The sequence below is a fragment of the Stegostoma tigrinum genome, chromosome 10 (assembly GCF_030684315.1).
Source record: "Stegostoma tigrinum isolate sSteTig4 chromosome 10, sSteTig4.hap1, whole genome shotgun sequence".
In the NCBI taxonomy this organism is placed as follows: Eukaryota; Metazoa; Chordata; class Chondrichthyes; order Orectolobiformes; family Stegostomatidae; genus Stegostoma; species Stegostoma tigrinum.
The window spans coordinates 82,499,164-82,511,168 of NC_081363.1; the positions used below are offsets into that span (position 1 = coordinate 82,499,164).

The 12,005-nt window shown below is 42.7% G+C and overlaps 1 protein-coding gene across 1 annotated transcript; it reads right to left on the bottom strand.

Annotated features, from left to right (window-relative positions):
- Positions 1-3,428: 3,428 nt before the first annotated feature.
- Positions 3,429-5,271, bottom strand: LOC125455864 (probable G-protein coupled receptor 139). The gene is made up of 2 exons (XM_048538390.1): positions 5,199-5,271; positions 3,429-4,330 (listed from the first exon to the last, which is right to left on the bottom strand). Exons 1-2 carry the CDS (start codon positions 5,269-5,271, stop codon positions 3,429-3,431), a joined length of 975 nt encoding a protein of 324 aa, XP_048394347.1.
- Positions 5,272-12,005: the final 6,734 nt, after the last annotated feature.

A 12,005-nucleotide genomic window follows, 5' to 3' on the forward strand; every position in this document is an offset into this window, starting at 1 on the left:
TAGCGTCTCAGAATTAGAGGAGGCTTGGGCTTGTAATATTCCTCAATTAAATCCGTCAACTCTTGAAAGGTTTTAGTGTAGAGTCATAGAACAGAAACACACCCTTCTGTCCACCTCATTCATCCTGACGAGATATCCTAAATTAATCTAGTCCCATATGCCTGCATTTACGGTTCAGTAACTTTGCTGTCTTTCCCCAGGTGTAAGGCACTATCAGCTGCACCCATGGCATATTCAGAGGGCCATATGACAATGCAGCAAAGTTCATCAATAGTAAGCTTCCACCAATGTGTGAGCCATCTGGCAGCACCGGTTCCACTTGAAGGCGTATCTCTGGTTCCTTTGAGCTGTCCTGGCTTGTACTCCCTGGAGCACTCTTATGCCTCAGGGAAAGTTAGGCTCAGAATACCTGAAAGAGCCGTGGGTCTGCACACCATCATTACTTTTCATCTGCCCCAAAGTCATTTGCCCGGAAAAAAAATCACGCATTCTTTCCGTATAATGGACCCAGTCATGGACAGCAGGATTGAATGAGTCAAGCTTTCCAAACAGTGGCATGATGCCAGCAATGCTCATTTCATTTCAAAGATGAGTAAATCTCTTTTTTTTTGTTTTTTTTCTCTCGTTGTCATTGAAATAACTCTATGAAGGTTGGCATACCATCACTCAGTCGCCCTTTATTTAAATATGCATGGTAAAGACATTGAGCTAGCAAGCACAGATCTGGTTCCTATAGTGAAAAGAACCCCTAACACTCTTGTTTAGATCTGCCAGCTAGGGCTTCCTGTTTAGACCAGGTTAGCAGCCCCGATCAGGGAAATCATTCTATGAGATCCATCTGGCTGATGTTGCTCCAATCACTAAGACAAGTCCTTCATTGATTTCTGTGAGAATGTGTGTCTGAGAATTTGTGAGTGAGAGTGTTCATGTGTAAGATTATACATGAGGCAGAGGTTATTTGTGAATGTGCGTATGTACATAAGAGTGAGTGTCTGTGATGGTGACAGTGTTCGTGTGTGAGGGTGGATATGTGAAAGTGTGTGTGTGTAAGAGAGTGTGTGTGACAGAGTTTGTGTGAAAGAAAGACACTATCTGACAGCATGTGCGTGTTGGAATGTGCATGTGTGTGCAAAAGTGTGTGCATGGGACAGTATATGCATGTGCATAAACGTACATGTGAGGGTGTGTCTGTGTTTAAGTGGCAGCATGTGTGTGAGTGGGTGTGCATGTGAGTGAATCCATGTGTGAGAGTCAGTGTACGCATGTGTGAGAGCAAAACTGTGTTAGAAAAGTGTGTGAGAGAATGCATGTGAGAGCAAATCTGTGTAAGAGTGTATCAGAGAGAGTCTATGTTCTAGTGAGTGCGTATGTGAAATAGGACTGCTTGCAAGTATGTGTGAGGGTGAATGTGTGTGAGTGTGAGAGAGACTGTGAGAGAGTGTGCATTAGAGTGCATGTGAGACAGTATGTTTGGAAGACTGAGTGTATGTGCGAAACAGTTGGTATGCGAAAGAGTGCAATTGTGAGTGCATTTAAGAGAGTGCGTTTGTGAGAGTGCATTTATTTCTGAGAAAGTACATGTGTGTGCAAGAGTTTGTGGGAGTGTGGGTGTGAAAGAGAGTGCATGTGGGAGAGATTGTGAATGTGAAACAAAATGTGTGGGATGAGTGAATGAGAGAGTGGGCATGTTGAGAGAGAGTGTGTGGACTCTTTCAAAAATAATTGTATTCTCACAAACCATTCGCTCAAACTCACTCTCATGAACACACAGACACTCCCTCTTGCCCATTCCTGCACACTGTCTTTCACACACTCACTCTCACATGTACACTCTGCCACACACACATTCTCTTGCACACACTTTCTCACACACACTTTCTCACATGCTCTCTCTCACACACGATCTCACACGGACAGTCTCTCTCTCACATGCACACGGAAGTTTTGTGTGCACATTGTCTTATGGACTTATCACTTAGTAAAGGCTAAAGGGTGAGATGCCAGAGATCTATGGTCCATGGGCGGGTGACGGTGAGGATTCAAAGTGAAATTGAATCCTAGTGATTAACAGCCTTTTCCTGCTTCTTGTAGTTCATCTTCTTTACAGCCGGGACAATGATGACAAGTTCAGCGAGATAGGGACACAGTGGGAAAGTAGTGGACTGACGTAATCCAGAGGCTTTGAATGATGCTGTGGGAACATGGGTTCAAATCTGACTGTGGCAGCTGGTGAAGTTTAAATTGTCTTTAATAAATGTGTAACATGAGTGAGTCTTATTCATGGTGACCATGTCAACTGCTGCTGACTGTTGTATAAGCCACTATTATCCCTTACGGATGGAAACCTGCTGTCCTTTCCTGGGCTGGCCTACCGATATTCTGAACTAACTTGTTCAGAGATGTGATAGCAAACACTCTGGAGCAGGTGGGGCTTAAAAACTGGGCCACCTAGTTCAGAGGCTAGGATACTATCACTGCACCACAGAAGCCATTGGGCTGACCCACATAATGGTCGAACTGGCTCAGGCAGCTCGGCCTGGGAAATGAATGCTGCCCCTGTCAGTGATGCCCATGTACCTCAAATGAAGTTGGAATAAAGAGGTGCTGAACCAACATTCCTGGGGATATTCTTCAGATTTTGTGTCAGTTCTTGCCAATGGGCAATGATGAATAGCTGATGGTGTAAATGGCAATTTTCAGGCATGACCATTTCTGAAGCTGTTTGCTGACCTGGCCCCAGTGGGACTGTGAGAGAACAGCTGCAGACTTTCAGGGCTTATGCTATTTTTAACCACTCAGTCTTTCAATTAAAATCCAATGAGAAATGTTCAAAGCATCATATCTCAGTGTTGTAAAGACTTTATTGTAACACAAGTCATCGTTGCCACATAGCATTCCTCTTAAAATGTGTACCTCAACGTATAAGACCTGACAACACAGATATATCTAAAATAACTTCTATCGCCAGGTGTTGTTCAGTGACGACCTTCATCCAGCAGATCAGTCGAAAGTGATTCAGAGATTTGTGCGTATGCTTTTTTTTCCAGCCAGCTCAGAGGCAGCCCCGAAAATCAGGAGACTCTCTGAATCTCCTGTTTATATATTTTTTGTCATCTCCACACTATTGCTACATAACGGTAGTGCTAATGCTTTCCCACAGCACCCATGTTGAGAGTGTATAAGTGCAGGGATTCAGTGAGGACGCCATTGTGCAAATAATTTTATTCGATACTTCCAACCACCTGGAAAAATGCCCATGTGGCTAGGAAGCCAGTAGATCCGCATGTTTATTAAGTAATGTGCTAAGAAACACATTAAATCGTGCCTATTTTTTCCCATTGTAAATTCACATGTTGCCAAGTGTGATAGTGAATAAAAGGAGATAGATTCACGCTAATAGAAAGATAGGTGTGTATAATGTGTTTCAATCATTTCAGTAATTTCCCAATTGCAGTGAATGGATATTTGACTGCATTTTTCAGCTGCTCTCTGAACTTAGTCTGGGTCACTGCATAAATACAGGTGTTGGTGCAGGTACTCAAAAGCTGCAGCATGTAGCCAGATTGTTCAGTGACATAGGCAGGATCATTGGGACCTGTGTAATCATAAATTTTCACAATTTGCCAATAAAGGAAATATACAACATTTGTCAACCATAACAGTATAAAACTTCCTGCTATGGTGAAGAGTAAAATGATGGATTTCCTGCGGCTCTCCATTTCTTGGTCAGTGTGATTCTCATTCTTGCTGTGATCCAGTAGCTTCCTGCGGACTCTGCTGGCCACTAAAATGTGTCTGACAGTCAGAGCATTGAGCAGTAAAATCAGAATAAATGGGAGGAAAGGAGTCAATATAATGCTGAGAAAGTCAAATGCTACCCAAGTATCTGTGGTGTAAAAGATCAGTGATAGACTAGCACCCCAGGAGACATTGTCAATGACATATTCAGGCTCATATGCAAAGTACCAAGGAATATTTTTCAAACTGAACAGGACACTTACTGTTATTATAATGATAACTGCAGTTTTCTGTGTGCAATATTCTATTTTCAACTTCTTACAACAGATTGTAACAAAACGATCGATGGTGAAAGCGACAGTGAACCAGACAGAGATGTCTGTAGCTGTAGAAACTAGTACAAGCAAGACAGAATAAGCAGGTGTAGTTACCAGATATGTACCTGGAAAGTGGAAAGGAATGACTGTAAACAGTATCACATCAGTCCAAATGACCAACACATCGGCCACAGCCATGGCCACCAGGTAGAGAGTGATACATTTAGAGAGTCCACACTTTCCTCGTGTCAGGATCAGAATAGATACTAAATTGACTGGAATAAAAAGAAAAAAGAAGATTCAGTTTTTCAGTGTTTTCAAGGTTGTCAAAATCCTGAAATGTAGAAACTTTAACCGAGAAAAGGAAAGAAAGACTTGCAGCCTTATTGCAATTTCAGAGATGTTTTCTTCCTTATGACTTTCTAAGTTAGTATGACCAAGTCAGGAAGGGTTGCCTAGTTATCACTAGCAGATGCCCATAGTTGCTTACAAAGCCACATTTCCAGGGATTCAGGACAATAAACTCCATTTCTTCTCATTTGACCCTCTATAATTACCAGGTGAATCACAGTTCACATTAAACTGTTGGCATGATTTCCAAGAAAACACCATGGCTCATGTCAATCTCTTGAGAAGAAGCAAATTTTTAATCCAGAACATGTTCAAACAGGACACAATATCTTCTAGTTCTCATCAGATCCCATTACATAAAAATGACAATGAAGGTTTCATGATTTCAAGGCAATTGAATCATTTACCAATGTGCTATCATCTTGTTTCAGAGATGCATTGGGAAAATCCATTGTTACTTTATATGAAATGCAGCCATGAAATAGTTCCTAATAAATAGCAGCGTGCGTGGTTGTGGGTAAGAGTAGATCAGGGAAGAATGTTCATCGAAAGACTGAGAAAGAGCAGGAAGGTGAGATGATGGAAGAAGGGAGTTGATGATTGGTGAGCACTGGGTTTAAAACTGGACAAGTTGAAGAGATGTCGTCCTAGTAGCCCACGTTTTAAAATCTGTGATCACCAACTTAAGTTTTAAAACAGAACTTTTAAGAAAGGAAAACAAATTTCAAAATAATATGGTTCAATTTACATGTGAAGGTTTCTTCATTGACATTAAACGGTTAATTAGCTTACCAAAAATGCCAAGAACAGCAAGAACAGGGTAGTAAATGTCTTCGATCTGATGAAGTAGTGTTGGTTCACACATTTTCCGAGTTCTGCCTGATGCATGAGACTGCACCTGATTCTAAGATCCATTGAGAGCAGTGGCATATTTGTAATGACGGGAGAACGTCAGTGAGATGTCACTTACTTCATTATTCATATTACTTGCAGTTAACTGAACAAACAAGTGAAGACATTTATTTGAAAGCTTACTCGCTCATTACAGAAGAGAAAAAATGTCACCTGGAGTTTACCATATACAAACTCAACACAGACAGTCTCTCAAAGCTGGAGTTGAACCCAAGCCCCTGTCTCTGTGAGCCACTATTCTGCCCTTGAAGTTCCTATGTAAGGTTGTGTCCACTGTGTCACACAGCAATGTCTCTGACACCAATAATTAAGTCTTACTGTGTGGAGTCACAAAACTGCATAGCTTGCTCTTGTCTGACAAATATGAACAAATTCCCATTCTGGATCTTGTAACTAAAGGATGCCTTTAAACCTCATTGACTCAGTGGTATTTTCTGACCAGCAACAAACAGCTTTACTGTTGTAACCTGGTCTGTGCAACTAACAGGAGCCTTTGTCTGTAGGTGGCTGACTAATTCACAATGGGAGAATACCATCTACCAGATTCGACTGGAGGGTGCCTTGTGAGTATACGATACCATCTTTGCTGTGTAGATTCCCAGAAAAAAAACCCAGCAGTTTTGGCTATGTAAAGGGCCACCCCATTACGAGAAGAGTATATGGAGGAGTTGAAGGAACTAACCTTAAATGGGCCTCTACAGGTGACCCTCAAGAGAGAGATGATGAGAATTGTTTTCTCTCAGAGGGTCTTAACTCACCAAAAAGTTAGCTGTATTTTTGATGGACAGGAGAGTGAAGTGTTGTGGGAGCAGATAGGAAAACGGAGTTGACACCATCACCAGATAAGTCATGATATCATTGAATGATCGTGCACCCTCAAAGAGCAGAATGGCCTACTTCTGCTCCATTGTCCCACATTCCCAACTTCACCTCATGCCAATGGGACTCTGGCTAGGATGAGATAAAATGCCCTCCAGATAAACTTTGGGAAGAGCAAATCTTTTTCCCAAAATCTCCATTCTCAATCCTGATCCCTCATGTTCCCTGTCCCCAACTCTGCCAATTTTTCTGAGTAATACCACCAATCCCTGACCTTTTTCACCAGCAAGGTATTTGCTTTCCGCTCTGGGGAACCTCATGCCTTGTCTCTTGCCTCAACCTCCTGTCTACTGAAACATTCTCCATGGCTTTTTCCCTTTGAATCTTGTACACTCTAGTGCATCCCAGCATATATCCCAGTGCTTCACAGCATATACCCTGACACCTTATCCCTTGTCCTTCATTCTTCTCACTCCTATCCTGCTAATTTACATAAGCCTCTGTTCCAGCAATGCTTCAAACTGAAATTAGCCATTCTCGTGCTCTTCACAGTTTTAATATACCCATCTCTTGCTCATTATACCTTACACTTCAGCCCAAATTTCCTATTTGCTCTGACTTGGGTTTTTTGTGACCCCAAACTTTGACACACCTTTTCCAGTTGAGCCATCATTCACTGACGCTGAAGGCAGAAGAATTTCCTTCCTTAACGTCTTGCTCTTGATGCCACCATCTCCATTTTAAACAACTTTCCTGAAAACCCACCTCTGACCTAATCCTTTGGTTACCTATCTGAGTATTCCCTCCTTGAACTCAATACCTGGGATGAGGGGCCTTGGAGCCAGTAGAGGTTTAGAAGCTAAAATAGCCATTGATTTTCACCATGCTCATCCGACTAATGTTTTACAGGGAACAGCTCAGAAGATGCTGAAGCAGACATGCCTCATAATTCATGTGTTTTCATTACCCCCACCTCTGAAAACAGTATAAAGTCCAGACCAGGAGTAAAACACAAACCCAAGGCTGACACTTCTCTGCAACACACTCAAGCAACAAAAGTTAAAACAGGATCGACACTCATGATGTGATGTCTGTCTGTAAGACCTTGCTGAGTACAAATTGACTCTGTTCTATTCTACAGTGTAACACTGACTATTGCTCAAATGTACTTTGTGGATGAAGAAGGATTTCAGGATATCCTGAACTTATGCTATGTGGTATATTAATGCAAATTCTCTGTTTTCCTTTGTAGCTGCTGTACAAACTCCTGTGGTTAACTCAGCAGGTGCCCAGTCTTTACAGCCCATGACAATTTGGGGAAAACAAAATGTCAGAACAGCAGGAGCGAAACAGAATTGGACGGGCAATGGGCAGCAGTAAAGAGTAATCTTGTACTGCAAGAGAGAGAAGTGATTATTCTCAAAGGAACAACGTTTTGGAGATAACAAAGTGTGAAGCTGGATGAACACAGCAGGCCAAGCAGCATCTCAGGAGCACAAAAGCTGACGTTTCGGGCCTGGGCCCTTCATCAGAGATGGGGATGGGGACAGGGTTCTGGAATAAATAGGGAGAGAGGGGGAGGCGGACCGAAGATGGAGAGAAAAGAAGATAGGTGGAGAGGAGAGTATAGGTGGGGAGGTAAGAAGGGGATAGGTCAGTCCAGGGAAGACGGGCAAGTCAAGGAGGCGGGGTGAGGTTAGTAGGTAGGAAATGCAGGTGCGGCTTGAGGTGGGAGGAGAGGATAGGTGAGAGGAAGAACAGGTGAGGGAGGCCAACATTTTGGAGATGTTGTTTTTTGAATTCCACCAGATGGCAGCAGCAAAATATACGTTTTCCTGAAGATCATGCACTCATCAACTGAAGTTAGATAAATCTCTGTCACAACATTAAACAACTTGCTTGGTCCATGTTTTGTGCTGTATAATTTTGGAGTTGGAAGTCAGCTATCATTGTTCTAGTGTAGATATGAGGATGGGCATATTTCTGAAATATAAACAAATACAAAGATCCCTGCTTGTCCATGCCTTTCAGCCAATTTAAAAACGGGGTCAGTAAGTTTCCCTCAGTTCCCGTGATCTTCAATTTTAATTAACTGTCTCTAATATGCTGTCCTGAAGATTACAGATACAATACCCATTCATTACCGTTACCACTGCCTCATTCAATCAAAGTTTTCAGACCAGTCGTTGCTCCGTCTGACTGAACCTGTTTGTGGTGTTCACTGTAACAACAATAATAAACTTTAATAACTTCCTGACAACAAATGTTAGCCTAATATATTTATTAATTAGTGCTCTCCCTCTCCCATATTACATCATTTTCAGAATGCAGTGTTGATTTCAGAGCAGAGGGTATTATAGCAGAATACTTAGCTGTGAGTTTAAGGCAGAGATGAAGAGGAATTCCTTCTCTTTGAACAGAGAGAATCTGGGCAGTTCTCTACTGCAGACGGCTGTCCACCTTTGGTCATTCAATGTCTTCAAGGCTGAGATTGATAGAGTTACTATCAGGAAGAGAATCCATGATTATATGTAAAATGCAGGAAAGTGGAGTTAAGGTTAACCAGATCAGCCAAGACCTCATTGCAAGACAGAGCTGATTCAGTGGGCTGTATGGCCTCCGTCTGCTCCTATATCTTATTACCTTATGGCTTTAAATCCCGTGTGCATATCTGCCTAAAAAGCTTATTTTCCAAACCCATCTGTGAAAGCCTGAATATAATTTTGTTGGAAAGATGATGCAACTGGAACATGTTTAAGTAACTAAAACGACTCCTCAACTGCCCATACTCTGTCACGAAGTCACCCTTTTATTTCCATGTGCATAGTTTACAACATTGAACATGCTAGCTCCTAGAGGATTCAAGCACCTGATACTCCTGTTTGTATATTTTATTTTACCCTTTATTTATTTACTGGTGCACAGTACACTGGCTGTGGCCAGCCAGCTCAGAGTCAGTCCTGTTAATTGAGGACATTCTCAAAACCCAATTTATATGTTTTTCTGAGGAAATTCTAAATCCTCTGGTTACTCTTTTTTGAGAAGATTCTAATCTCCTGGTTAACACTCCTGTTTGTATCTGTTAGCCAAGACTCTGATTGGACCAAGTTAATGGTCCCAACTGGGGAACTCATATGCTATGAGATGCACCTGACTGACCTTGTTCCAACTGCTACATCCCTCCTCCTCTAAATCCGGAGACATCGGCCCATTCTTTCTCCTGCAGCTCCTTCTGGTGTGTTTTCACCAGGTCCAGTTCCTGTGACTCTGTTTCGGATGCCAGCAGCGTGTCACAGACCCATAGCCCACCTCTTGCAGCCGGAGTGGTCTCCAAAGAAATCCAGCGTCTTCAGGCACTAATGGTGGCACCCCCTTTGTGAGGCTGCAGCTTTCATGTGTTCAACATGCTTGGTCAGGACCGCTTATCCTACCCAAACTTTGTACATCACAATCCTGACCTTGTGTCGACCATACCTCTTCCCTATGCAGGTCCATTCTTGTGATATTGACACCAAGCTTAATCCCTTCAATGAAACTGCCTCTCTCACTTTGCAGAGTCTTGTGTCTGGCAATGACTTTCTTGATGCCTTTTCACTCTGCAGCTCCCCTCCCACCCCACAGGCCTGGGAAAATCGGGTTTCGTGTGGTGCAGGGGGTCCTTGCAATTGGCAACTCTGCTGGAGCTGCCATGATAGTTATGATGGGTTTGGGGCTGTCGTCCTGTAATTAAACAGGAACAGGGACAGTTTTGTATTGAGTGAAACGGTAGTCTGTTTCTTTAAGCCTGCCTCCAAAGGTTGGAGTGATGCTTCTGCCAGTCTATTGGACGATGGAAGGTAGGGAGTTGTCCTTTGATGCTGAATACCATTTGATTTTAGGAAATATCCAAATTTTCTGCAGGTAAATGATGGCCCATTGTCTGTGACTAACACCTCCTGGCAGTCCTCATATTGAAAAAGACCATTGCAGCTTTTCAGTTGTCATCACTATGTTTGATGGATGAACTCCATGCCCTTCCAACTGTTTTGAAAGGGTGTCCACAATGACTGAGAACATAGAGCCCATGAAATGACCTGGCATAGTTGACATGCCACGAAGTCCAGAGTTTACTGAGCCATCCCCATGAATGAGGGGGAGCTGCTGGCGTCATTATTTTCCTTCTTGACACACTGAGCTCTGACCGGCCAATGCAACAATATTGGTGTCCATTCCCAGCCACCAGACAAAACCTCTTTCATTTTGAAAACCGCTGGCTGATCCTGTTTGAGTTCAACTAGTATCTGGAGGCAACATTTGCTCGGAACAAACACTCTTGCTCCCCATCATCAAATGTTGTCCTCTCCGGTGATCTGGACTTGTCGTGTCCAGAAAGTTTCCAGTTCTGGTTGTGATGGCCCCTTTGTTTCCATCAACACCACGAGCTATTTTAGTTTTGCCAGGGTAGGATCTTTTTGTGTCCACAGTCTGTTATTGTTAGCGATAAACAGAAGGGTATCCAGAAGGTTTAAAACCAGAAAGGACTGCTCCAGGTGAGGCCCTACCTTGCCTGGAGTATCTGCCAGTGGGAGGCAGCTCAAAGCAACCACATTTGTAACTTGGCCTCCTGGACGTTGCTCCAAATTGTCATCATATGCATTCTGAATAAATGCGCACCACTGAATTCAACCTGAAACTACAGGGAGTCTGGTCCTGTTATCTTTAACATTCCTTGCAAGGATTTGATGGACGTTACTATTACAAATCCATGTTATTAAAGGGATGGGTGAAGCTTTTCACACTGTCAAATCTTCTTTTTCTACCTGTATGCATTTTCATTTGGGATCAGCCAAACTTGGGGCAGTAGATACTGAAGGATGTTCCTCTCCACTAGGCCACCAGTGAGCCAACACTACCTTTATGGTGAGTACCAGATCCTGCTTGGCATCTCATGTGCCATCACATCAGATGACAATAACTGCTTCTGCACATTCCTAAAGGCTCCTTCTTGGCTACAAGGCCATTTCCAAAGCTGAGTCTTTTGCAATAGCAGATTTAAGGGCTCCAGGATGGGGCCAGTTGATGTATGAATTTTCTGAAATTACTCAAGAAGTAACCTAAGCTCCAGTGTGGAGAAGGGAGCTTGGGCACCTTTGATTGCCCTCACTTGATTGGGCACCTTTGATTGCCTCCTCTCTGCCACCCAAGTAGGTCATTTGGGATGCCTGTAAAATACATTATTCCCTCCTAAGGTGTTTACCCACCTTTTAGAAATGTTTTAGCACTACTTTGAAATGCTTCTTCTTGATCTTCCCAGTTATTCAGACATCCTTCACACGAATGGCGACATGGGATAGAACTTATAAAATGTTCCTCATTTTCCATTGTAAAATTAACCCCATTAATGATACGCCAAAAGGCAGTTTGAGATATTGATACAAATCCTTATGAATATTAATTATAGCATATTTCTTCCACCCTCATCCAATCGCAATTGCAGCCACGCATGACTGCTGACCATCTTTGTGAAATACAGCCGCCCTGCCAGATTCATATGCAAGCCTTGTTTAGAACATAGAACACAGAACAGCACAGGATCAGGCCCTTCAACCCGCGATATTGTTCCCAATGTAGCATCAAATGAAACTAATCCCTTCTGCCTGCCTTTGGTTCATATTTCTCCTTTACTGCATGTTCCTGTGCTTATCCAGAAGTTCTATGAATGTCCTTATTGTATTTGCCTAAATCACCACCCCTGGCAGAGCAGTACAGACTCTGAACACTCTCTGTGTTAAAAAACCTGTCCCTCATGTCTACTTTGAATTTACCCCTTTTACCTTAAATGGCATTTTATATTTCAATTCTTGGGAAAAAAGACACTAACCATCAACC